The sequence below is a fragment of the Pezoporus occidentalis genome, unplaced genomic scaffold (assembly GCF_034315485.1).
Source record: "Pezoporus occidentalis ecotype Australia unplaced genomic scaffold, CSIRO_AGI_Poc_V1 ctg34, whole genome shotgun sequence".
NCBI lineage: Eukaryota > Metazoa > Chordata > Aves > Psittaciformes > Psittacidae > Pezoporus > Pezoporus occidentalis.
Genome location: NW_026915376.1, coordinates 2,610,024 through 2,637,998, shown reverse-complemented (window position 1 = coordinate 2,637,998; position 27,975 = coordinate 2,610,024). Strand labels below are relative to the sequence as shown.

The 27,975-nt window shown below is 44.4% G+C and overlaps 1 protein-coding gene across 1 annotated transcript in view; it reads right to left on the bottom strand.

The window, feature by feature from the left end:
* Positions 1-4,953: 4,953 nt before the first annotated feature.
* Positions 4,954-27,975, bottom strand: part of VIT (vitrin) — a 36,252-nt gene continuing 13,230 nt past the window's right edge. Inside the window, exons 7-18 of the mRNA XM_062629514.1 lie at positions 27,080-27,280; positions 26,413-26,463; positions 21,507-21,545; positions 21,353-21,409; positions 20,691-20,753; positions 17,789-17,836; positions 14,030-14,092; positions 11,420-11,567; positions 11,129-11,232; positions 10,402-10,628; positions 7,906-8,419; positions 4,954-7,242 (exon numbers count right to left, since the gene is read on the bottom strand). Coding sequence (XP_062485498.1) covers positions 7,064-7,242; positions 7,906-8,419; positions 10,402-10,628; positions 11,129-11,232; positions 11,420-11,567; positions 14,030-14,092; positions 17,789-17,836; positions 20,691-20,753; positions 21,353-21,409; positions 21,507-21,545; positions 26,413-26,463; positions 27,080-27,280 — 1,694 coding nt within the window. The 3' untranslated portion in view covers positions 4,954-7,063. The remainder of the gene's footprint in view (positions 7,243-7,905; positions 8,420-10,401; positions 10,629-11,128; positions 11,233-11,419; positions 11,568-14,029; positions 14,093-17,788; positions 17,837-20,690; positions 20,754-21,352; positions 21,410-21,506; positions 21,546-26,412; positions 26,464-27,079; positions 27,281-27,975) is intronic.

Genomic DNA, 27,975 nt, shown 5'->3' with positions numbered 1-27,975 from the left:
CTGTGTCTTGTGTCAGAATTTCAGTACCACCAAATTACCATATTTGAATGCTACTGTCGTACAAAAGTGAATGCTATTTTAAGTGAGAAATTCTGTTTTCTAAGTTGTGAAAGAAATAGTTTTCTTGAGAGTAAACATCTGTAAACTTAACGTATTTCATGATTTCAGAAAGGCTTCTTAATCATGGGACATGATAGAAGTGAAAAAGTGATTCGTTCTCCAAAGATTTGATAAGCACTTATTAGAAAAAGTGTAAGTTTTTGCTTTAAATGAAAGTGCTTCTTCAGACACTCAATGTTAAACTTCTTACTAAAGTTCAGTAGTTTAAAATCCTGGAGAAATATCTAAAATGGCAAAGATTGAAAATTCAGTGGGAGATTATTTTTAACTATGCCACTATATTTTTGAGCTCTCAGTTGCAGCCCTGAATTTTCTCTTTTTCACTGCAATTCATATTCCGTGAAACTTCTTGGATAGGTTATATTTAAAGCTACATTCACTTGCTTGAATAAGTCAAGTAAATATTTTGTCATTAAAGTTATATATATATCTGCTTATGTTAGTGTGCTGTTTAAAATGAGACCACATTGAGGTAACCATGCAGGTATTTGTATTTGGTATGACAGTAGTGAAGTGGGGTAGCTATATACTGTACCCGCATTCTGCGCTGAGCAAAATCACATGGACTTCCAGAAATAAGCAATGGTTTTTAAAAGCAGCTTTATTTAATGTTACAGCAGCAGTTAAGTGTCATTTGTACCATGTAATTATGTAAATTGGGTGCTAATAAATACTATTTTTCAACATTTTGTATTGTGTTCATAGTAGTATATTTTATCACAAGATGTGATCCCAGAGGATACACTAGGAGGGAGAAGTACACTTAGACAAGTTTGGAGGGGCATGGTGTAACTTTATGTGAACTTCCTTTTGAACTGTGCAGCGTGTTACTGTTCACAGTAGTGTCTCAGTTTTTCTGTTCTCCATATGTCTCTGTTTTGTACTGCTCTGCCATGTTGGCACTGTTGGCATCCTACATCTTACCATGCCCTTAGACATGCAGTCCCCAGTGGCTTCATGGGGCGAAGAGACCTGTGGAGCAGGTATGGTGCGGTTGTGCAGGAGCTGGTCTGTTGGCGGTGCATGGATCGCAGCAGGACACAGCACTTCCTGGGGATAACATTCATGTAACATAAAAATAAGTGCATGGTTCTGCCCTTGGGGAGAGGATGAGGGAGAGGAGACCACACATCACAGATGGTAGTTGCATTGCTACAGGAAGATGCTCAGAACAGCGCTGCTGAGGGGGTGGTACGGGAACCTACACAGAACTGAGCAGAACAACTTGTTAGTGGGTCCATCCCATTTTTTCTAGGCTTGTAGGTGGGATAAGCAAAGTTCTCATCTCTTCTTGATGGTAGATAAAATAACCCGTCCAATTTAGTCCTGCTCATCCCCGCTCCAAGGAAAGGGAATTGCTGTATGAAATGACAATACAGTTGCATTCACCCTGGTGTTCTGCCTCCAGAGAGAGTCAGTAGAAGATTCCTGAGGTATGGAGAAGGAAGATTTCACAAAAAATGTTGGGAGTGATCTCCTATGAGGGAGGCCTTAATATCATTATGGGCTTGCCTATGGAACTAGATGATCTTCAGGTCCTTTCCAACCCCTACTATTCTATGATTCTACGAACAAGATATGTCTCCAAAATTATTTGGGTGTGAGAAAAGTGAGTATATTCTCTTTGGCCATATGGTGAAACTTTTAACTACCATTTATCATTGTGCTTAAAAGGAAGCAATTTTTGTGAGTGTTGGAGTTACTGAACTGCATTGAGTTTTATTAGAACTTGGAGAAGAAGTTAAATTGGTGCTAAAAATACTACTTTTGTCTCTTGATGTTCAGTATGACTGACAGCTGACTGTGATTTAGCTGATGCAGTGCTAAAACCTGTGACACGCCCTAGTTTACATTTTTAATAAGGAAAAAAAAAAAAGACTACTTTGAGGAATTTGAGGCAGTCAGCTACATAGATGAACTTGCAGTGTTTTCAATATGTAGGTGATTTAGCAAATGTAGATGGCCTGGAACTGTGTAAGACTTCTTAAACTGAGATGGGAATGGAAGAGAGTAGGGATCAAGTTGTTTCCGTAATGTTGCTGATGGGTAGAGAAAAATAACTGTAAGGATGATAGAGTTACTTTGTTGAACTGTGGAGTCGTGTAAGGTATGCATAGCACAGAAAACTGACTTAGTGTTTGGTGTCTAGGTAATATTCTTGGTATTTACTGCTTGTTTTGACTTGCCAAGTAGATAACTTTTATAATTTTCTGTGGAGTTTAGGTGTTCAGGTAGGGTGTTAAATTTACTAAGGATGCTTAGATTGGGTCATTCCTGTCTGGATGCTTAGCCCCAGAGCTTTTCCTGGTTACTGGAACAGTTTCTCTGATGTGCTGTGGAGGGAGGAACGTGAGGAGGAAGGAGAAGCTCATCCGCCACCTGTCAGAAAAGCAAAATTCAACAGTGGCCGTGGGGAAACCCTCCTCTTGGTGACCAGCAAAGTGGCAGCAGATGGGGAGCAGGAGGGCGCACACAGCAGGTGATACATTCTGTGCTGGGTGGCACAGAGACAGCAGGGGTGCTGGGTGTCCCACTTCTGAGACAGCAAGGTAAGATACTGCTGGGAAACAGGACTCCTAGTTACCTCTCTCTGAAGCGATGGTTGAACTTTGCATTTAATTGGGTCATTCATGCAGAATGTGAGTAGCTGATGCTGGGGTTAGAGGTAAGAGGTGGTGTCATAGAGCTTCCAGAATCTTCCAGAACATCCATGGATGTCAGTATTTATTTCCAGGTGGGTGTTATGCATTGTGATTGCTGAGCAGTGATAAGCCACCAGTCCAGCTCCTGAATGCAAAGACACGTATTTCCTGGGGAGAGGGTGCCTAGACAACCCACTTTGGCTGTGTCGGGTGACTAGTTCAGACAGCTTCCAGCCCTGGCTGGCTGCTGGCCTCCAAGTCCAACCCTTTGGTGCCCTTCTTTCCTGGGTGCCTCAGCCAGGAGGCAGGTTCCACCACACTGGTCAGGCATTTGAGTGGCCCAGTATTAAGTGTCTGGGCATATAGATCCTCTTGATTCATCCCTGCATCTAGAAATTGTGTAGAGACTGTGGTTTGGGTTTGGGGTTTGGTTTTTTTCAGCTTTTAAAGAAAGTCTGGTTCCAAATAAGATGTGATCTTGTCTGCAGACTAGAAAGCATGCAGCCTTGTGAAAGTACATATGATTTAGTGCCTTTCAGCCATTACACTGCTTCGGTGACTGACTCCTCTAGTAGGTAATTTAGTGGCCCTTCCTCTGCTAGCTCACTTTAGGCTTTTTTCTCAGTTGATCATTGTCCTGGGTTCAGCAGTAGCAGTCATGTTTCTCCTTCTTGGTAGCTGGTGCAGTGCAGTGTTTTGACTTTCGGCCTGGGAACAGAACTGATAGCGATGTTTTGGTTTGGCCAAGGACTTTGTGAGCCTCATGCTCTGCCAGGGAGGAGGGGAAGCCGGGAGGAAGCAGAGACAGGACACCTGACCCAAACTGACCAAAGAGGTATTCCATACCACAGCACGTCATGCCCAGGATGTAACTGGGAGTGAGCGGGAAGGGCTGGGGGACTGCAGGGTTGGAGGAGGTATCGGTCAGAGCTTGGTCGGGCTGAGGGGGGGCAAGTTATCGGTTGGCTGGTGCTGAGGTGTTGTATTCTCTTCCCTTGTTATTTCCTTTATCATTATTATCATTGGTGGTAGCAGTAGTGATTTGTGTTATACCTTAGTTACTAAACTGTTCTTATCTCAACCCGTGGGAGTTGCATTCTTTTCGATTCTCCTCTCTGTCCCTCCGGGAGCAGGGGGAGGGCAAGAAAGGGGGGAAGTGAGTGAACGAGTTGCCTGACTGGGTTTAAACCACGACAATCATGTAAAAGGAGGACAACATTGAAACACTTGGGGTGTTACCAACTTTTCTAGCTCTTCCATAATCTAGTAAGAGCCTCAGCTGTATTTCAGAAACTAAAATGGCGTGGACCATATTTGGTGCTTATATTTTTTAAGCACGTACAAAATGACATGTACTGCATATGCCTTTGGGACAATTTTATTGCAAAAGATACAGCACTTTGTATTGATAAGTTCAGAACAGCTTGTTTACGTTACAGAAGGAGTTCTGCTGCATTCTTCAAACAAATACACCCCTTTGAATATTTATGAATATTTATATGTAAGTTTTTTTTTTAATAAAACAATAGAGACTTTAGAAGATGGAAAATATTTTGATTACTATGAAAAGTAAAGGTTGAGAAGAGTGCTTGCTTTTGTTAATGGAAGGGTGTATTCTTACAAGTTTTGAGGTGTACACTTAAGTTTGCAGTGTTTATGACATCTAAGTGTAGATGAGAGTTGGATTAAACATTAAACCACTTTGACACTTAGATATAACAATTCCAAGGTCATCCTGAGAAGTTAATAAAAATGCACTTTGGCAACCAAGTGCCATAGTTGCTCTTTAAGATTGAAACAACAACAAAGCCCTTTATAAATGCTTGACACAGAGGATAGCTGTGCAACTTCCCTGTGAAAGAGCATTTGAAAGCTGGCTATCATTGCTTGAAATACAAGCTTTCAGAAGAAATTAAAATGCATATCCTAAAGCACATGTGTGGCTCTAACTGTTCCTCAGCTTTCTGTGCTGCTCTTTCAGCAGAGCACAAACACCGGGCAGTCTCTGCAGAGTGACCAATCTTCCGTACTCCGTGAGTACAGCCAGTATGGAAAAAAAGTAATGTTGCATTAAAAATTAAAACACAGTGTTAAGAGTAGCTAAAAGTTAAGACTTCAGCCTTTTTCTCAGCTAGCCCCAAGTTAAACCCCAAGCAAACAGGTTTTCAGACAACAAATCTTGTGTCTGAAGTCCTCAAGAATATAGTTTATGCGTTCTGAGTTTTGTCCAGCCCATGTAATGTCCCTTCTTGACAGAGAAAGATGCTTCCGATAGAATGGTAGTGAGGGAGGTGGGTCAGGAGATGGGGGTATCAGGGCTGCTCTGCTTCTACATTGATCTCTATCCTTTATCTTTACTTTTTTTGCAGCCAGGAAGCTATCACTGTTGAAGTGCAGCAGCAGAGATTAGCATTAGAAACTCTGTGTACAAATATATTTTGTCTTTGTTTTGGAAGTGCCCTGTCTCTTCTGTCTGGGTAGCATTGTGGTGTTGATGATGATCAGTAAAAGCTGGAACTGAATTTTTCTTCTGAGGGGAAGATCTGAACTTTCCCTGTGCAAAACCACTGTTTCGTGCAGGATTGGTTTGAAGGGCCCTCTAGAAGAGACCACAGCCTGATTTATGTTATCTTACCAGGGAGACCATGTAGACTCCTAACGTTCTCATTAGTTTGCATTGTGCTTAATTAATGGGTAATTTTGGGGCTACTTCAGTTGTATTTCCAAATGTAACAGTTGTGCTACTTTTATTGTTGGAAAGGAGTCTCCCTTATGGCAATTCACTTCAATTAACATTTTTATGTTAATAATAAACATCCTGGGTCATGGCTATTAAAACTAGGAATGCTATTAAAAGCTTGCTTTGTAAGATGTGAAATCTGAGTTTTAATTCCTTCCCAGTTTGTGTTTAGTTCCACAAGCCTGATGCGGTGTGGCTTTGACTTCCATAAGGTACATGAACGTGCACATTTCTATTGGCTCTGGAACTCTGCCCATTTCCTTCGATAACTTTGCTCAATTAACATATTTTCTTAAATTAGATTGGGTGGAAACATTACCAGTAACGGCTGCTTCCTAACCAAAGTGCAATTCTTTTGGCCCTTTTAATGTGTCACTCCTCCCTTACTGACTAGTGATACAGCTAGTTCATCCCTTCAGAAACAACCGTATGTTTTGAACAGTCCAGGGCTGTCATAGGTTCACTTTGAAATCAATCCATAAAACAGAAGTCAATCCCAAATCTGAAAACGGATGTCTGTAAATGCTCAAAATGCTGCTTTTCCCAGTGTGTAATACAGAACTTACCTCTTAAATCCTGTTAATGGCTTTTGAATAGCTCTCCTCACACTAGAGACTGCTGTGAGCTGTTCTGAGCTGTGGTTTAAGGATAGAGCAGTGGGTCTCAAATGCTTTTCTGATTGCAAGCAACTTAAACCCAACATTTTTCTCAGTGTATCCTCTGTCCTGGCAGCTCTCTTGTGGTTTTGCAGGCCTTGGGATGTACAGGAGTGGAGCAACAGAGCTAAAGGGAAAAGGCACTTCTCAAAATCAAATACTAATACAGTGCTGTAGGAGACTAGATTGCAGTTTCTGTGTGTTGTCTGCTTTGTGGATTTTGGGCTTTATTGGGGTTGACAAATGACTGCAGGATCCCACAGCTTGACTTGTTCCTCTCACTTGCTTTCCAGTCTCTGAGTTTGGGTAAATCTCAATGCTTGAGTTCACACTAGCTGAAGCTTAACCTGCTGGCAAGAAGCTGTATGGAGAGGGCGCCTGCTTTTAAGGAGGTACTCAAATTCGAGTTATGTGCCCTCCTTCCCCCCCAAAAAACTGTCTGGTATTTCAGCCCTGCCCTGGGTGTCACCTGATGGGCAGTGCCACACAGAGGTGCTTCTGCTGCAGCAGCTGAGGCTGCTCTCTGAAGGAACCTGGGCACTTGAGGAGGGAGGTGGTGCTTTTAAAGGAGCTTGTGTGTGCCCGAACTTGGGAATTGGATAAGCCAAGGCTCTAGACTGGAAGCAGCTTTTCAAACAGCTCCAGTTATTTCCACTATGTTTACTGCCTCTTTTGCTATCCATCCAAATCAGAATTTCTGAAGCCCTCAAGGAAAGAAAAATATAATCAACAGCCTACACAGAGCGCTATCATGCACAGGGACAGAGCTGCAATGAACCTTGCTGACTAGAAAGTGCCAGAGAAAAACACCTCCCGTATTTCTTGAACTGGGGGCTGGCATTACTCCTGTGGCACTTGGTGTGCCTTCAGCTTGGTGCCCACAGGTCCTGCCTTGCCTGAGTCCATCAGTTCCGTGGCTGGGAATTAAATTCTGTGCAAATGTTTTGGATGAGCTGATTAACGAAGCGGTAGAGGTTGTCAAATTCATCCACGAAGAAGGAATGCTCCTTATCGGGGTCTGTTGCAATGGCTTCCAGTTCATCTTGGGCTGCCCAAGCAATTCCAATGGAGTAAGCTATAACTCCTGAAAAGAAACAGTTTAGAATGAGCAAAAAAGCTGTCATTATGTTAAATTTGATGCAAGACCAATACCGGTACAAAGACAGTTACAATAAGACGTAACTGCCTGGCCACAAAAATGTGGGCAGTGAGTTCAGTGCTCACTGTCTGCATGAAAATGATATTTTCAATTGGAGGAAGGGTCTAGTTTGTACTTTTGGATTATGTTTTGCCAAGAACAGAAAGGTTGAAACAACAGTCAAGCTTCTGCTCTGGGTCTGAACAACAGGCTCCTGAGCAAAAGGTTCTTGTTCTGATGCAAATACCTTACAGTTGTGTTGGAAGATATATGACTGTCCTGACTGGAAAGCTAAAGGAGGCTTCTTGTCTAACTAAGACAGTAGAAATCCATTGACATCTCCTAGACATAGCTGGTTTTTGCTAGATTTATGTGTGTTGGATTTGTCGCTGGGTTAGTTTTGGTTGGTTGGTTGTTGCTTTTTGTTTTTCCTGAAGTTCCTCATTAAGTTGTTAAACAGATGCTGGTCTTGTTAGAGCTCAATGAGACCCCAGGGCAAGATGCTACTTTTCCTTCACAAAGTTTCATCCAGTGTCTTCAAATTGTATCAAACTGCATTTCTCTGGTGCTGAGGCACCTGAGGAGAGCAGGTAGCAGAGAATAGCTTACCATTTTGGTGAGCTGCCATGGCCGGCACGCTGACATCGTCGTAAGACCTGCCATCTGTGATGAGAATCATGATCTTCCGTTTGTTGGGTTTGGATTTGCTGAACAGCTGCTCTGTGGCGTAGCTGATGGCTGCTCCCGTGCTGGTCCCACCGCTCCAGTAACTGATCATTTTGATAGCGTTCAGCACGTCCTGCTTCGTGCTGTACTTGTCGAAGCTGAACTCAAGCCTTTGCTCATAGGTGTACTGAACAGCCCCGATGCGGGTGTCGGTGTCCGAAATCTCAAACTCCTTGCTGATGTTGGCTACAAACTGCAGCACTGTGCGGAAGTTGCCGGTGCCGACGCTGCTGGAGCCGTCGATTACGAAACCGATGTCAGCTGAATTGAGGCACGTCTTGCTGCAGGCCAGCCGGTCGGTGTCACAGACCCGCTTCACCAGGGGCTGGACCACCTTGTGTAGGCTGAACCAGCTGGGCACTTTGATGGAGTAGAAACCATTTGTCCTGCACACTGCCTGCAAGGCAACACAAGGATGAATGCTGTGGAAATTCGGTCTGCCTGTTTCAACTGGGGTGTGCAGCTAAACTGTAAATATAGGCTCCCGGAAAGAGGAATGCTGGAGTCTGAAATGGCCTCTCCTCCAGTCACCATCTGCTTCCCTGGGAAATTATGTCACTAACATCACACATACTTGTGTAACGAGGCAGTTTTTCCTGCCTTTTTTTAAAGCTGTGGGATGCAGCTCATATTCTAGTAGCAAAAGAAATGTAGTAAGAGAGTTTGCCACCTGTCAGGACGTTTTAGAGGAGTTATATTGTTCACAGAAAAAGCATCCATATCACAGAGCTGCTGCTAGTGTGGCTCCAGTGGGCATCTTGGGAACCTGTACATTTGTCAGTGGACAGCAAGGAAAATGTTGCCTGCTGACAAGGCCTACCACCTTGAACTGAAACCTGGGACTAAAGTTGGGTTACTCTTGGGTCCATACTCTTGTAAACAAAAACCAGGAAATTTTGGTAAAAATGCAAAAAGCCCATAAAGATTATGCTGGCACTGCTACGTAGTAAAACAGGTCTTTATAACTCAGTATTTGTAGGGAGCAGATCTGCAGGAGTCTTCTGTAGGGTTAGTGGGAATTAGGGGAGCAGGGGTAGAAATTAGGGGTGGCACAGAAGAGGGAGTCGGAGAAGTCCACTGTGAGGTAGTGGGGGACAAGCTGGATCACATTGTCCTTGGCTTTAGCACCTTTTAAATGCTAATGCTTGTATCCTTGTATCTCTGGGCAAGAGTATTTTCTTAAGGCAGGCTTTATGTATCAACTTTCTCTGTGTGTGTGTTTCAAGACAGAGGCACTGTTTTCTCAGTGCCTGGTCTTGACGTGCATGTCGCCTAACAGATCCAAGGGAGTTAGGATTCCCAACAGCATGGGCTTCTCACCATGTCCTGCTCTTGTCTTTACTGTGTCGCTGCTGTTTTAGTGTTACCATACAGCAATATCAAGTCACCATTCCCTCTTCACCTTCCTGTTCTGAGCCCACTCTACTCCCACTTCTGCTGCGTCCTTGGCAGGTTTGCAGAGACTCACTGTAGCTTTGCTCTTTTAAATACATTAAATGGAAATAAGACTACAATCCAATTAAATGCTGCCCAGAGACAGCACAGCTCACTGGAGCAGCCCTGGAACTCATTTAAGATTTATTTCACGGCAGAGCAACACAGCTCAGATGGGCATCTGTTTTCTGAAAATACCAGATAACTTGACCCTGCTTCCTTGAGCCCAGCCTTGTCTGGCACTTGGTAGATACCTCCTGCCGTAACTGGGTGCCAGCTTGCCCTGAAGCACTGTTAAGCAGACAGCAACCATTGGTGCCAAATATAAATCACTCAAGGCTTGTGTTCTCTCTTTTTGCTGCACATGGCAGGGATTTACTTTTTTTCCAAGTGCTACCATGAAGTACACAGCAGCAGAAACAGGGAAGACAAAAATAACCTGCATCAGGTCAACAGTGGAAACAGTTATCCAGCATAGCCGAACAACTGGGGTGCGCCTGTGTTGGGAACGTCCCAGCGTTTGCACGTATGGGACACTTGTAAATGCAACGCTGGCATTAGGTTGACAGGGATCCTCGGCCTTTACCGGGTGAGAGATGCGCAGCAGGCAGCTTGTGGAAAGCTCAGGCTGCAACTGTGCTTTGTCATGCCACTGTGTATGTGTAGAAACTCTCACCTCAGTATGGCCGCAGGTTTGTGCCAGTGTTTAGTCAGCAAAAAGCCATTTGGTCCATGATGCACCTCAAACCAGAACTTCACTGGCTTCATCCCAGTTCTGACTTCAGTATTGCTGCCTGGCTCTTCATACAAGAGCCCTCAGTACAGAATAAGTAGGACAAGAAATAACCGTAAGTGCTAAGAAGGAAAGGGAGATGCCCTGAAGGAAACAGCCTGGAAAATGCAGTCAGAGCCAAGCTTCTGGCCAGAGCCCAGCCCAGTAAGTACCTTGTCCACAAAGTTTGGTTCGATAACGTTCTGCTTCTCAATTTCAGTAGCTGCTTCAACAGTGACAAAGAAAATGTTGATCCCTGATTCTCTGGCCAGCCTGGAGGCCTCCTCCACTTGGTCGGTTGGCCACCCATCCACCACCACTACAACCACATTTGGTGCTCCACCTCGGTTTCCATTAGCATCCAAAAAGAAGTTTTTGTTAACAAATGAAAGTGCCTTCCCTGGAATAAGAGAGGAGATGAGGATGAGTTACAGGTCTGGAAGCACTCTGCCTGATAATACCTCATGAACTGGTGGGCAGAGAGCTGATTCAAGTTCTGGAGCCCTGCCAGCAGCTGGAGAAAGTGGTTTCAGTGGCTGTGCAAGCAGGAGGGGAGGTTGCTGGTGTTAGTGCCAGTGCCTCCTGTGCCCTCCTATACTGAAGCCCATTCATCCCCTCCTTGTATCCCATAGGGGCTAGGGTGACAAGCTGGGTTAGCAAGGATCCCTGACGTGTCCTGCTCTTGAGGAGAAAGGTGAATCCTGTCCATTTGTGATGTGCTCACAGTGCCCTGGACAAGCACAGGAAGGTCATGGAGAGTGGTACTTGCTCTCCAGCCCTGCCCGAGGGGTGAGCACTGTTCAGTCACAGCCTCCACACTCAGTGAGGTGTGGGCTCTCTACAGCTCAGGCTCTGGAGCCCTCCCTGAGCTGAGGATGTGCAAGCAGCCCCATCACCTACCAGCGTTGGAAAGTCCACCTCTCTGTGGGATTTTCTCAATGGCGTTTCTTAGGTCCTTGGAGTTGGTATGAGTTTTTAAGTTAAACTCTGTGGAAGGGTCATCGCTGAAAGAAGAAATGAGAGCAGCTGTCAGTTTTCTGGTTCACGTGTAACAATGCAAAAGCTGTAGGACCTGTCTGTGCTACCTGGCTCCTGAGTTCAAGATGGAGTGAGACCTTTAGCATGTGTCAACTGCAGAGCTACAGCAGCCAGTGTGTGGTTGTGCCCTGTGGCAAAGGGAGAAGCTCTTACCCGTACTGAACGATGCCCATCAGAGGACCAGCACTGCCGATGCCAAGGGCTTGAGCCACGTTACCAAGGAACCGCTTCTGGAGCTGAAAGCGGCGTTTACCAATGCTCCAGCTCCCATCCATCAAGAAGGACAAATCAATCTTGCAGTCTGAGGAGAGACACAGAAACACAGAGAATACTTTTAGTCCTTTCTGATAGCTGTGCTTCTTGTGAGGAGCAAAAGCTTAAAAAGCCTGCATCCAGTGGCTTGTACTGCTGTGCAAGCTCTACTAAAAGGCCTTTGACAAGGACAAGTCACAGCTGGGGACTCAAGTCTGTGTTGCTCTCTGGTAACTGAAGTCCTTGGCATGATTTTCTCCCATACAACATCCAAGCCTGTCTGTGTGATAAAAGGGCAAGAGGCTGCTCCCAAGGGTGAGCTTTGGGAGTACCATGTTTGGAGGCTAGGGAGGAAAGGTCAGCCATGCAGGAGCAAGCTGGCTCATACCATGTTCCCTCAAAGCCATGGCTTGGGCTCAGCCCCCTTTATTCACAGCCTAGAGGTGGTGAGATTTTGTAAAGCCAGGCATAACACTTGGATTTTGTGGTCTGGACACCTGCAGAGCACAGACTACAGGGATTTCCTTGGTTATGCTTTTGTGGACTTAACTGGTATACTGGATGTAACAGGAGCAGTTAGTTCCTTACGCACTGTGTTAATGCTGCTCAGGAGGGAGGGAAGACCCACTCAGTTCCTAAAATGTGTGATGCCGGGGATGCCTCAGCGCACAGAACATTGTGGGGTCTCTTCAAGGAGCTGCTGACAGCAATCCTGGCAACTCTGCACTTCTGAATGAAAATCATTCAACAACTTCATTCTGGGCTGGAGCTAATGGGGGATGATGATTCACTTGCTGTGTTCAGACTAAGTGGGGACTCTTTGCATGTAGCTCTGGGCTTGTACCTGTGTGTGCAGCAGCAGCAGCATTGTGTTGCCTCTCTGGGCTGAAAACAGTATTCTAGAAAAGCTGTGCCTGCACCCAAACAACCTCTTCCCTCTAATGACATAGATGAACCTCATCTTTGTGCTTCTGTGAATGCTGTCTTCATCGCTGCCAGCCTGCTTTTACGTGTCTGCAAGTTAATAGTAAAACATTCATCGGTTAGGCTGCAACCAGGAGCGGGATTGAAATTTGGCTTAACCAGAGTGCTAATTAACATTTTCCCCCTCCGGTGTCTGGGTCATCCCCATCTCTTGATTTCCATTTGGTGATAGAAATCAGATTGTCCAAAATAGTGTATTTTAATCATTAGGTAGCCCGAAGGCTACAAAGCGCTGATTGTTCTTACTGGCTTATGCAACTGCCTACCATCTCATTACCTTCAATTTTTTCTCCTGTAGCTGTCTGTTTTTCTAGGTTTAATAATGCTGAGTTATAGAAGCGTGACTGAGAACCGCGTTCGTTCGCAGCAGATCGTGACGCAAGGCCAGGAACCCACAACAAATAATGCCTTAATTAACAGCCAAGCTTTCCTCGGTTTCTTGTCCTTCAGTGGGAGCTACACCGTGCTCTATATGTGGAAAGTGAGGGGTTTGTTAGCCAGCAGGTTCCGGGCATGCAAAGATTTACCTACGCTTACATATAGACTTAATTTCTGGGGAGGAGTCAGACAACAGCAGTATTTTGATGCTGGAACATTAGCAGGACTCTGCAAGAGCACCGGCTAAAGGTGCTCTGTAGGGAGCTGAGCGCTTTCTGATTTGCAGGGAGGCAAGATCTGAATTACAGCTTTTATGATCCTAGAACAGGATGAGCGTTTCAATTTTGGTGTGACTTATCTCAGTTCAACTGCTGGAAACAGCTGTGCTTGCCTGTGTCTCTGCTACATGGAGTTCTGCTTTCCTGCAGTGCAGTTGGGTCTATAAGGCAGATCCTTCCCCTTCTCTTCTTTATTTATAAGGAAAAAAAATACTGCTAAGTATTAGGAGAAGTGCCTGGGAATATATAGACATTTGTTTCAGTGGTTAGTAGTTGTTAATGTAAAGAGACCTTGAAATGACAGTTCTGCAAGAGACAGCATTCAGTCGCTGGAGGATGGGCAAGAGAGGACCCAGGCGCTGGTGGGAGGGTGAAGCCCCTTCTCAGGGCGGTTTCCCATGAGGAGGTGGCAGACAACCCCACATCTTCACTCAGAACTTGCTCCCTCTTTCTCCTTCCACTCTAAAGATGAGTTAATGGGCAAATTGCTCATCTAACCCTGGCCCCAACACATGGGTTTGTTGTCCTGTACCATCAAAGTCCCTGAAAGAAGCTCAATGCCCAAGGAAGGTGGAGCTGCCCAGAAGAGGTATACTGCCCAGAAGAGGTAGCGGTGAGCAGCCACCATCTCCCTGTGCAGGTAAGCTAAATCTTGGTTGTTATTTCCTTTCCTATAGAAGCAAACCCCACTATGTGTATGAGAGGGGTTGGTGTACAGCGCTCACTGTTCCCCTGCAAGGAAAAAATGCATTCCTCGGGTTTCTTAGGCTTTCTTGAAAACCTTTTGCTATTTTAATTTGAATGCATTCTAGCACTGTATAATTATTAGAATGATATTGCTTAATTATGAAATTAATTCTGAAGTACGTACTTGGATTCCCCTGGGAGATGGACTCCAGTGGCTTCGGATTCAATTCTTCCTTTGAACTGAAGCCTAGAGAGAGGAAGGAAAGGCTCCATCAATATGTGCTTGGTGACTGCCCTTGCTCTGGATGGAAGCAGGCAATGGGGTAGCTGCAGAGTCCCCCTGGCCTGAGGATTGATATGGGAAGGAAGCAAGGATGGAGAGCACATCCGTAGAGCTTACGTTTTTCCACTTACATCTCCTCTAGGATAAAACAAGAGCACAGGCCACCAAAATTTCTGCAAGCACTAGCTTCGACTCCCCTTTGCAAGTCAGTGACCCCAGTACAAGGGCTTGAAAGCAGCATGCACAAGTACAATCAGGTGCAGAGGCTGATGGCCATGCTGTGGGGTGGTGGCCTTTAGCACTTTGCCCCTGTGCTTTACAATGAGCTGCACAACATCCGAAGCAGATGAGTGACAGATTTAACATGTTGCTTTTCTGTCTGGAGGGGAAGGTGCTGGCAGTGACTCACGCCACCATGTTACACTTGGGAAAGCAACGCAAGCCACAGCTCCTCAGGTGCTCCTGGAGGACTGGGTTACTTTGGAAAGCACAAAAGAAACAGGGCAAATGGTGACAGAGAGCTACAGTCAAGTCATGGGAAACAGTCTTATGGGTCACTAACGGGTTGTAGCTGAGACCCCAGCTAAGATATTTAGATTGTAGCAGCCTTGGGAAGGCTTTTGTCTTTGTGTGATGCACTGGCTCATGGGGCATCATCAGGCTGGTGGCTGAATTTCACTCATGGCTTGAATGTCTGGTGAAAGTCTCCTACAGTACAGCATCTCCCTCCTGAGCAACGGCAATGAGCTGTTTCTTTTCACTACAGCATGACAGGATTAAGGGGGTTTAGCTGGGATAATCCTCAGAAGAGACAGTAATGATCAGACAAGCCCCAGACTGCATACTCACTGAGGAAATGTTGGTCAAAAGAGCAGCAGAACAAGTTACTATTTTTTGTAAACTGCTTATTAATTTTTATAAAATAAAGACGAAAAACTGCCTTAAAGCTTCATCACCAAATACACCAAGGAAAGACTGCGGACTTCAGAGGGACAGTAAAAAGGTAACTTTAGAAAACGTGAGATTAATATAGAAATAGTTTGTCTCTCCACAGTAGCCAGGCATGAGGGCACGGGTGTATGTAAAGAGAGCAGGCGGCAAAGGGACATCAGCAGAGATCACATAAATATGATAGAAGGAATACTTTGAAGGAAGTGGCCACAGGGCTAAGCGTTTCTTGCAGCCTGAGGCTGGACTGTGCGCTCACATCTACCAGCCCTTCTGGCTGTTTCACCAGCAGCCACAGCCGCCAAACCTGGGAGAGCAATAGTTTGACTGTATGATTTGTCCGGGCTCCCTCTTTGCCCTTACTTTGCCTGCGTATAAATGCCTGTAGGCACAATCCCATGAACGCTTTCAGGTGGCGCAAACTAGCCCCACTACCCAACGCTGAGCCCTCCTCCTCTCTTCTGCTCCTGTCCTGCCATCTTGCCCTTCTGCCTTCCTGATGTTGGTGGAATTCAAGGGGAAGGGGCAAAAGGCCAAATTAAACTGAGCAGGAAGAAAATGATGGGCTTGACCAGCTCCCTGATGAAGCCCAACCCTTGGTGCATGGGCAGAGGGTGTCTGGAGGCAAGTTCACGCTTTCTGCTGGCAGTGCTGCCTTCTGGAGGGTTTATCTAGTGCAGAAGTTACGGGTGACATGAGAGAGAAAGGAAGCAATGAGCTGGACTTGTATATAGTCTCCCTTGGTCAGCCATACAGATGAGAATGGTTGTGGTTTTTTAATTTACAACCTGAAATGGCCCACAGCTTGCCCTCCCGACTGTTCAAGTATAGGCTTTAATTACATGTGCACATAACAGTTCCTCAGTAATAGACCAAAGCCATGCTTTATCCTGCAGCTTGTGCACCACACACCTCACATGTGCTGGTTTGGTATTCCATATGTGCCTTACTTGCAGAACAGAGAGTAGGTGGATTTAACACTGTGGTGAAATTAGATATTAGTATGCGCTATTCATTTTAGTAACTATATTGTATAAGGAAACTAATTCATAGGTTTAGCATGCATTTATCTGCATCCAATCAAATCCATATTCCTCTACCTAGGCATACAGCTGACATTACCTTTGCCACAGTGGAAACCCCAAGTGTAGGCAATGCAGCACTTTTCATTGTTATTTGCCACTGCAATTACCAGTTCTTGAAGGTTATGGGTCAGCTGCCTGATTTGTGCTTAGTGTAACAATAAGGTCACCCACCAAATAATCTTCCTCAACTAATTGGGGAGGTGGTCAGTCTCTATGGGCCTCCCTGTCCTGCCAGTCCAATTTAATGTTGTTATTGCCATGGGAATTTCAGCTCACTGCATGGGCAGTCTACTCCATGCTAATTAAAGTTCCCTTCACTGATTGTCACAGCTGTCCATGCTGATTAAACTTCCCATTCATTTAAGTAAGGCAACAGTAAGTACATCCATGCCAGAAAGCATTCCTTTGAAGTGACAATCTGAATTCATCAGACTTTTATCACAGTAGTCTATGCAGGCAGTTCAGTTGCTGAGAAACTATTAATACAACATCCCTTCCCCCATGCTCAACCTCTCATTGCATTTGATGCAATCTGTCAGTTTCTGCCTTAAAATACCCCTCTCCACTCCTGGGCCTGGTGCTGTAGCTTTTTCTGAATAAGCACACTGCTGGCTTAAGCTACAGAGGACAGAAACGCTTCCTCCCTTTGGCTCAGGCTGGAGAAGGGATCTCTGTTGCTGTCTGGGACGATGCAAATTGTGACTCAACAGCCACTGCTGCTGCCACTGTATTTGCAAGCTAATGCATATGGGCTATGCTGCTCATCACAGCCACTACAAGGATTAGTCATGCCTCAGCTTTGAAGTAAGCAGAGTGTTCAAGGGGAATGGTCTTTGTAAGGACCACCAGCAAAGCCCTCTTCAGCAGTAAAACTGGTGATGGAAAAGACATCTTACATTGAATGGTCCATCCCTTCATAAGAGAGACAGTATCCTGTCATGAACTGGCCTGTAGTTCATGCAGTCTGCTTTAAATTTTTTTAAGGAAAGGCATCTATGTGTTCTATATTGAACACATAGAATCTGCAGTTGGTAATTGCTCCTGATTAAGGGTTGTGCAAGGCATGGTCTTGTTGCTATTTGAGCCTGCTACAAATGTAGGGTTTTTTTCCCCCTCACTTACCAGTAATTATAAAAATGTTGTCATCTCCATATTATGAATTTTAAGTCTAAAATGTCAGAAAATTTCAATGATGCTTATTATTCTTTGAGCTCATCTTAAATCCTCCTGTTCTTACCTGAAAATCTTTCCTGAGTACATTGACATCAGAAAAATGCAGCTCTGGACTGTAGTCCCAGCTGTGGCATTCCCGAAATACCTTATTATTTACAAATGGATTTCAGCAGCTAGAACCTCTTTGCTGCAGTGTAGCTGCCAACTCCTTCCAGAGCTCATCTGTTCTGCTCCTGCTTTAGGCAGGAATTCGAGACTGATGCAAGAACAAAATCATTTTAACTACTAAGATGTAAATGACATACTTTGATCATAATTTTAAACACTGTAATTACTCTTTAAAATGAGATTGTTATCAGCAGTGTCATGGGTCTGATGGACAGATTTAACTTTTCCCATGTGTGATGGAAACCAGTTATTCCCAGACTAGTTACTGGATATTTTAAATATTTACCTGTGTCAAAAAGGCTCAATCCAGGTTTCCACAAGTCTGTTTCCATTGCTTTCACACATGAAAGAGAAGAAAAAATATTACTTAAAATAATGGAACTACTAGAAATTACAAAGTTCTGACTCATTTTAGAAAAGTCATTTCTCACAGTGAATTTTCGTTAACAACCAGGAGCTAAGGAAACCTGGAAACCTTTATGTGCACATTTCAAGCCATATTTAGGAGCCTCGTATCACTGCCTCCAGAGCACTAATCTTTTCTTATGATTTTAAATATGCGTCTTTAGATCTGATTTGGTCTTGTTCCTTTAAATTGCATTGATACTGAGCAAATATACTGACTTGAGTATACTTTTGCTTGGCTTAGATTGTTTTGCACTGAAAATCTGCAAGTACCTCTCATCTAGAGATTCCTTTGTCCCCTCATCCCATCCAAACACGAAGAAGTTGTCTATGTTTTACTTGCAGCTCATCAGACATGGAAAACTTCATCAGAATTGCTGCTTTCACGAATAACTCCCGAAGCGTCTTTGTTTTGAGCCTGTTGAAGAATTTTCCTAAGAAGTGATGTTTTGCTCTGGGTTACAGTCAGATAAAGCTGTTGCAGTCTTAAAAAACAGACACTGCCACAGCAACTCTTCAGTGTAATTGTCTTGCAAGACATTCTGGGCTAGGTGACTGTGAGAGATGGACTGACTCAAGAGAGCTAATGCGCGTTATCAAGAGTTTGGAAGAGTTGGGACCTTCTGAAGAGCGTGCTGTGAGAAGCTGCACAGGCAACTGATGTGGTGAGGAGGGTGTTTTCCCAGCACACCCTTTTGCTAACCTGAGCTGATGAGAGGAAGTTCCTCGAGAGCCCCACCAAACCCACAACTGATTGCTGCTGTTTGCAGAGCAACATGCGTGCTTGGTAGGATCAAGAAACACAACTCTCCGAGCAAGCAAGGACTTCCTCAGGAGTTTCACTTTGATCATTAAAAATTGATTGCTTGGAAGCAGCGCATCTGAGCTGCCAAAACCTCGTCTGAAAAAAAGATAAGGATTCATTGGGAATATGGCAAGTATGTGTTTGTGGATATTTTCCTTCTTGTTCTGTAATGAAGGAAAAAGAATCATTCATGATGGGAAATTTGTGCTTTGCAATCACTTCTGGGGGGACCTTAAGGTGCCTTAAGCCATTAGGTGGGGTCAAACTCAGATTTTGATTTAAACAAGACTCAGCACTATGTTCCCCTGTTTCTCTGGCAAAGATGCAGCTAGCCTGAGGATCAGCTAGCAAATCCTTCAGTTCAGATGTTAGGGCTCTTCCCATTTCAGCCTGTCAGGAAGGCAGGTCTAACATTTCAGGGTATCCCCACCCTATATATGGTGTCACATAATAAGAGCATTGTCATGAGTGGCATGATTACAGGCAATGCATTTGCTCTGCTATTCAGGAAAATATTGCCCCCGTCTCTCCTCCAAAGGTGGGTGCTGGATTTTGCAGGGGCAAAGTGAATTGGGAGAGCACAGAAAAAAGTGAGATTGGGAAAAAAGAAGTGGCTGTGACATCAGTATGGCCAAAAAACATGAGAAAGATAAAAACGGAGGGAAACCAGAAGGAAAAGAAGGTGGCTGAAACAAGGAAGAGAACTAGAAAAGTGAGTGAACACAGTAAATCTTAGAAAGAAGTGTATCCATTTTAAATATGCTGCAACTAGGTAAACTGCAAATTGCCTTTTGATGGGGAGATTGCTGGGAAAACTTACTTGGCCAGTATTATCCAGAAAGTCCTGCTGCATAATAATGTCCTCTAACCTCAGTATCAACAACCACTTTGCTCTCTCCTGCTGCAATGCCCCTTCTTTGCTTCCAACCCTCACCAAAGCTCTCAGGGCTCCAGGGGCACCTTCATGTGCTGTATCCCCACCCTCCCCAGGGTGTCTGGTAGCCCATGCTAAAGATCAGCTCTGTCGCTTTGGCTCAGGTTTGGGCACCATGGTGGAGCTGTGAGAAGGGCTGTGTGTGAGAAAGAGCTGTGGGAAGCATCCTTGGGACCCTCCACCTGCTCTGCTTGGGGACCCCATGAAAGTGAACACACCCTCACCTTTGCTCCTTATACCTGTGCCTAGTCTTGTACCTTGCTGTTCTGATCCTGACCTTGCCTTGCTGGTGTCCTGCCTCAGTTGGTCAAACTTGTCTCATCAATGGGGACTTGCCTGGGCTGCTGGCTGGCCCTGGGTACCATCACCAGACTCGCTGCTCTTCTTGTTGGGGCTTTCTGCATCTGTGACCCTTGCCGGTGAGGGGCAGCCCTGCCTGTCTTGCTGCCGCCTCAGATCCCATCCCACAACTCCACACTGGATGCTCCTGGTCAAAATCTGTCTCTGAAAAACTTTGCTGTTCTGTCAAGGGAGATTTAGTGTTTCTAAGTGCACTAAGCACTCAGTAGCCCTGGGAAGTTGCCAGTGTCCTTGCAGAGCACCTGTTGATGGGGCTGCTTGCTGATGAAGGATGGTGAATTGCACAGCCAGTGAGGAAGGGAAGTACAGGTGATGTTTCTACCCTCGGCACTAAAGGCAATCTCTGCTGTTCCAATGAGCCTGGAGGCTTCTGGCAACAACAGGAAGAGAAGATTTAGCAAAAATTGCAGACCTCATAGGCTGCACAGAGCTGGTTTTTTGTTTGTTGTTTTGACTAACAAATAAGGAAAACTGCAAACACTGTGGTAGATTTTGATTCCCATGACCTGAAACGACAGCCTGCCAGTGACTGAGCTGTCATTTGCCTTTCACATTCAAGAAGCTGCTAAGTGGCAGCTAGCGCAGGACACACAAAACCGCTCTGCAGTACTGCCTGAGGGCTAATTTGGGGAAGCTAAAACTACAAAAGAGAGCAGAAAATCTGCTGCTAGCAATCTTGCTCACCCAGGTGGGATGGGGAGCCATCAGCCCTCCGGAAAGCAGCAACAGGCTCTTGGCGCTGAATACCTGTGTGATCCAACAAAGAGGCGAGAGGTCAGATGCCAGCATGTGAGGAGAGAGAAGCCCAACCACAAGGGATGCTGTGGCCCTGAACTGTCTTTCTGCACATGTTTTCAAACCAAATGGAAAAGGAAGAATTTGAAAGCTGAAAGAGTGTGGCAAAGGCAGAAGAGTTTAATGTTAGCAGGGGCTGCACAGTGCCGCTATTCACTGGTGCACTGGAAAAAGGGGTAGTTGATGCTGAGATGCAGCTCGCACTCAGAGCCTGGAAACTGAAAACACATGTCTCCTCTTGGGGTCAGGCCTTCATCCTCCAAACTTACACAAAATCTCCCTCTCATTTTGCAACAGCTAATGTTATAGAAAAGGCATTTATGAATGCGTTTAGAATATTAATTTGAGAACAATTCTAAGTTTAATAATTCTTTTTTCATTTTTTTCTTAAAAGTTCCACTATCGTCACACAATAACCAGTGTGATATCTGTTCTAACTACGTCCTGCTATGAACATGGTTAGAAGTGAAAAACAGTGCATCACTACAGTAGGTGTGAATAGTGGGACTAGCTATAGGGAGGAATCAGAGGAGGGATTGTAATGTCTTTACCTGTATTGGGTCTTAAAATATTCCTGTTACTTGCAGAGGTGGACGTGCCCCTGAATGCTTTGAAAATATTACATTGGTTAGTACATGTAACTTAAACACAGGTTTAATATTCTCACAATACAATTCTGCTAGTCATTATTAATTTAAGACATACCTGTGTTCTGTCCTCTTCCTTGGGCAGCCTGAACCTGTCCTAAGTAAACACCAAAAATGGAAAAGTGTTATTTAGGCCATGTTTGATTCAGTGGTACTGCTACCTGGCTTTTTCACTCAGTCGCATTTTATAGCTGTCAGAGTTAATGGTTCATATAGAGAGAGTTTTATTAGTATATTTTCTTAGATGTTAACTATATATTTTGAGCCCACTTGAAGAAGGATTGCCTTGCTCTGTCTCTCATGTAGTTTAGCCTACTTAACATTCACTTCAGTTATGACTATACAGGTCTGCATTTAAAAGGTTTGTAGTTACTGCTGTGATTTGCTTTTCCTTATGACTTTCCTTCTGTCACTCATGCTGGTTATCTATGTTTATTTCTATTTTCAGTACCATCCAGTTGTACTGGTTGTGTGAGGGAGGTTAAAAAAGTGCCCCAAACCCCAAATACTCCCTTTCCTCTGAACAGATACTACTGTTTCTGAAGAGTGTGAGAAATACAAGCAAGCAGGCAGACTGTAAATAATGAGACAATGACAAATATAATGTGGGAGAATTCATGTGTTTGAAATGTCTTCACCAGTGTCTACACAAAAGGCTTTTTTAAAGGTGATTGGGTTATTAAATTCCCATTGTTCAAAACTACTAAAGGCTCAAAGCATTTGCAGATGAAAACCATGTCTTTAATCTTGCCTCTCTTTTCCTTAATTATCCTTAAGAGGCTTGTGAACAAACTTATCCTTTAACAAGCCTTTATGCATTAGTCTTTTCAGAAAGATTAATTCCAAAGCCTGGTGAAATCAGTAGGAATGTTCTAGTTGGCTCCTGTGAACACTGGATAAAGGCCTATGAGATATTTTTATCTGCAAGATATCATAAATGAGACCATTTTGAATGGTTGTCTCAGAAAACAGGAATTGCTGCTCCTTGGGAACTTGATACTGCAAAATTAAGTAACAGCAAATAGTCTGTGTTTGACCCAAACTTGAACCTTCACAGGCTGCTGAAAGCCTTTTGATGGGATTTCTAGGAGCTGTCCTGAGAGACCTTGTAAACTCCACATGCCAAAGAGATCCTGTTTGAGGAAGTAACAGGCTCATCTGCCGAAACTGGCAATGCTTTTAAACTATGAGCTTGTAGCTCTGGCTCCAGATGGACCGCAGCTAGCCCAGGCTGTTTTCAGGCTGTGGAGGGACAAGTCTGTCTGTCTAGCAGAGTTGTATGGGGCTGTGTGTGACATGCCTTCCACATGGGAGATCAGAATGTGCCAAAGTGATGGAAGAAAATTAGCTCTGATCCTGAGAATTCACCTTGTTTGCCACAACCATGCCCCTGTGTGAATATAACACTCTTTACAAGGTCAGTGGAAACAACAGTGTACAGGAGGGTAAGAGAGAGACCAGCTTTGTTTCAGAAGTATTTTATGCCGCTTTTAAAATGAATTAACCCTACCCTTCACACCCATGTTAGCAACATGGATTTCTCTCTATGTTCCTTTTGACTGTGCTGGGCCTTGCCCTTCTCACTTGCTCTGCTTCCCCACAGTAAGCTGGTTTCTGCCATGTTTTGGCTGGCTGGAGCGAACATGGTGGTGGTAGAGAGGGAGAGGTTGGGGTTGCAATTCTGTGGTCTTCAACTCTGAGATGCCATTGAGCCTGCAGCATGTGAATGTGTATTCAGTAAAGCAGAACTCTGTGCAAGCTCGAGATTAAGGCAGGACTAGAATCTTGTGACACACTGGGGTTGGGCAGTCGCTCCGGGAATCCATAGAACTGGGTCAGAAATGAGAATGGAGTGGAGTAAGCAACTCTTGGTTGGGAGCTGGTCCTGTAGCAAGCACGGAAGCATGGCGGCAGTAAAGCATAGGGACAGTGGAGAGAAATGCAATTTGGAGTGGACCTTGCAAATGATAGGACCTCATTTGAGAAGGCAAGCAGCTACTCTGTGCACAAAACATGCCTGTGTGACATGACTTTTGATTGCAGTGTTCACAGCAGCAGTGATTTGTTCCCAGTCCTCAGCTAGGGACCAAGCAGCTGTGTGAGAAAGGATTGCTTGAAAAGTTGGGATGAGAGAGAGCAAGCGAGTCTGTGACCCTTGGGAGTCTGCTTGATTAACTGCTGTTAGAAAGAAGCAGAAGCTGGCATTATACCACAGCACGACTGAATTTAGAGTTGCTCCCAGAGCAGGAGAGAGTTTGCATCCACTTTCAAAGCCCACTTCCATTGCTGCTTCCCCCTCAGGAGTGCATGCTGCACTGGTGAAGGGCTGCACTTGCTAGCAGGGCAGATAGGGATAAGGTGTCAAATGTCATGCTAGTCACATCAGTGGGTTTTCGTTTAGCAGTTTTGCCACATCAAGCTTTTTAAGCAGGGGTCCTGTGACGGAGCAGAGCCTCGGGTACTTTTCCCTGTTTCTGTATCTTTGATAAACTGAAGATAGAGGGAAAGAACCCTAGCAAGGATGGAGGAGTTTTGCCCTGCTCTAATGCTATAATCTGCAAATCCTGCTTTTCCTTTGCCACTGTGAACTTTTGCCAGTATCAGTGGCTGGAAATGGAAATGTAGGAGCTCACAGCAGCCACAGCTGTGCTTATTTTGGTTGTGCTCTATTTCAAGGTTTTTTACTTTTGAAGTGGCTTTTGCAGACAAACTACCAGTGCCCTGTGTGTCCGTGCGAGACAAGATGGACAGGAGAACATTTGATTCTGCTCGGTCAAGCCATGCTCCAGTTGAGGCCAATGGCATCATCAGAAACTCAGGTCTGAACAATAGCAGTGAATCCTAAAGGCTTCTCAGATAGAGAAAGCTGATAAACTGCTTTGTGTCTGGTCATCACTCCAAAACTCTAATTGTCCTTTCTGGTTTGTTGGTTTGTTTGTTTTTTAAGGCAGTTCTGCCTTCTTCTTCAAGAAGGGATCAGGAGAATTCAGGAAGCTGCATCATGAGTACAGACATGCTGGACGTGGTCCTAGAAATGAAGGCTGTGGAATCAGAAAACCCAAAGTAGGTCTCCCCCACTCCTCCAGCTCACAATAACATGTTTGTAAGTCTGACCACTTTAATCTTTTGGGAGTTAGTTTGTGTTTAGGGCTTCAGTAAATAAAATTTTGAAGAGAGATGGATCCAAATTGCAATGCAGTGAAAAGTGAGTGCTTTGGGGTTGTGGTTTTTGTTGGTTTCTTTTTTTTTTTAATTTTTTAATTCTAATTTTTTGACCAAAGGTTTGGTCTTACTCCCACTGATTTCAGTGTTGCCAGAACTTTGCCCTCAATGTATATCTCTGACTAGGGAGCCTCAAACAGGGTTTCCTAATTGCTAGTAAAAACAATAATGGCCTCTTCTGTGCTCTACCATGTGCTTGGCTCTGAATTACTTGGCAGCAGGGACATCCACAGTTATGTATGTGAGAGCAAAGCTGAGCTCAAGGCACTCAGAAACAGCGGCAGAGTATTAAACTTAATGGTGGTCCAGCTACCTTTTCATTCAAAAGTTGTCATATCCCCATGCCCCAAAACTTGTAAACAGTTAAAAATAATCTCCTTTACTTGACCACACAGCCAACCAATTACACACTGTATGGGGAAACAACTCTAAATAGAGTCACAGAATCATAGAATGGTCTGGGTTGGAAGGGACATTAAAAGATCATGATCCAACCCCCCTGCCGTGTGCCAGGACACCTCCCACTAGATCAGGTTGCTCAAAGCCCCATCCAACCTGGCCTTGAACACTGCCAGGGATGGGGCAGCCACAAATTCTCTGTACAACCTGTTCAGTATCTCACCACCGTCATAGTAAATAATCTTTTACTAATAACTAATCTAAATCTCCCTCTTTCAATTTAAAGCCATTCACCCTTGTCCTATCCCTACATGCCCTTGTAAAAAATCCCTCTCCACGTTTCTTGTAGGCCCCTTTAGGTACTAGAAGGCTAATATAAGATCTCCCCACAGCCTTCTTTTCTGCAGGCTGTACAACCCCAGCTCTCTCAGCCTGTCTTCACAGCAGAGGTGCTTCAAGGTGCTTCAGCCCTCTGACCTTTTTTTGTTGCTCTCCTCTGGACTCGCTCCAGCAGGTGCATGTCCTTCTTACATTGGGGGCTGCAGAGCTGAACTCAAGTTGGGGGCTAATGAGAGCAGAGTAGAAGGGCAGGGTTACCTCCCTTGACCTCCTGATCACATTCCTTTTGATGCAGCCCAGCAGATGGTTGGCTTTCTGAGCTGCAAGTACACGCTGCTGGATCATGTTGAACTTCTTCTAAACCAACACTTGTAAATCAACCAAGTCTTTCTCCTCAGGGCTGCTCTCAACCCATTTTTCACCTAGCTTGTATTTGTGCTTGGGGAGTACTTGCATTGCAGGCTGTGAGCTGGAATGGGAGCAGGCTTCTGGATTGAGATGCAGAGCCCTGAGCTCTGCTGTCAATAACACAAGTGGTATGCCAGGAATAACATCACATTTATGCCAGGCTCAGAACCACAGCCTGAGGTTTTTGAAAGAGCATTGGTTTAACATAAATCGGCATTTCAGAGCTCTCAGCCCTAAATTTAGATGGCTATGCAGCGCTTTGCATGATTTATCTTACAACTCAATCAAGTCTCCCTTTGAGAGCATAAGAAGGAAACAATAGGAAAACATGATTCAAACAGCACAAGGCTTGTCTCAAGTGTTGCAAACCCCAGCATTTGTCAAGGCTGAAATGCAGACATTCACTAGAAAGGCTTCCCCAGAGCTGTAGGCAATCAGCATCTCTGACATTCAGGCCAAGCATCTATTTTTCAGTTTAAATCCAGACTTAGTTCCAATCACTGAGTTTGCTGAGGCTTGAAAGGCTATTGACTCATTGCTGCCTTAGAATACACTGTACTGCATGTCCTGTGGCATACTTACTTCACCATACTTACTTGATGCTGCAGCTACCACAGATGAGTATGCTGGGTGAACGCTGCTAGAACCTAAAAATAAGAGATTTTAATTTTCAGCTATTGAAAAAAAAGCCCAATGTTAAGGAATAAGAATAAATGGAGACGGAAAGATTAAGGAAAAACTGGTGTTCAAAAATCATATGAGAATGCTTTCACAGTGTTTTAATCTTTATAATCCAAAGGCTGTTACAAAAAAATATTAAAACTTTCATTTATTGAAAGTTACCACAAAATTAATTCTAAAATGAGTTGATCTATTTGTTGAACTCTCAGTCCAAACACATGAATCAAAGAACTCTCTGTTGACCCCTATACCTGAAAATCATGGCAGCATTTGAGGATGAAGAGCTTATAGGCCAATATATTTTATCTAAAGGTAAAGACTAGCCATAATTTTACTGCAGATGAACTCCCATCTCAGTAAATCTACACTAGCTTGTGTTTATGTGAGACACAGTAATTCTGTATGTATCTCAAAGGCACAACTCCAGCCCATCTGGATTTTTTTTTTATATCCATCCATTCCTAATATTTCTGAATTCATGATCCACTAAATCATGGCATATTCAGCTGCATGTCTTGTCCTTTAAATTTTAGGGAAGCTGTAGGTCAGGAGGAAAGCAATGCAAACATGCCTGCTACTGACCTATATCTCTGACCCTATGCAGTCCTGGTCTAGTCTTGGCTGCAACTGTTGGGGTTCTGGTTGTTGCAGGTGTTGTGGTTGGCTTTGGTGTTGTGGTAGAAGGATCCATTGTCGTGGTTGTTGGGGTTGTGGTTGTGGTGGCCATTTGTGTAGCTGGTGTTGGCACGGGAGATGTTTGATATTCTTTGTGGACTGTGTCCCCTGTAGGAAAATCGATGGATGTGTGACATACATGGAAACATCATTAACCATGTTCACTATTTAAGGCAACCCAGACACTGGTGTTCTTTTCAGATGTCTACAAGCATCCTCATCTGTAGAGCCATTAATGCCTTTGTTGCTGTGTGGATGTGTAGCACAGATGCCTGTGTGACACGGTATTACACCACTCTCCGGAGGGTGCTGACAACAGCCTGGTGCAGCCTTAGTGATTTCCCTACACTTTTCTTCTTTGGCCAGGAACACCAATCAACCTGACAGATGTCTCAGAGCTATGAAATGGTTCAACCAGACAGTTGCAGTTTCTGTTTTGCCATCATCTTTCTCAGCGCAATTAAGCAGTTAGAAAGTCCATATAAATGGAAATCTGCTGGCATCTGGCAATAAAAGATGGCCATTCTGAGTCATAGATCAGAATAAAATATGCATTGCCCACCACAGAACTGAAATGCTTTTGGCAGAAACACAATTTTTTGTAAAGGTGATACAGGGAGCAGGTCAGATCCAGAGCAGGGAGCGTTAGGGCTTTGGATGAGGAGAGCGGAGGAGCACACCACCTGGGAGATGCCAATTTCATCTAATTTTGACTCATCTCACAGTTGCTACTACTTTTAAAATGTATCATCTGTTGTGAGAACAGAGACAATCCTAGTTGCAAAATCTGCATCCTAAGTATT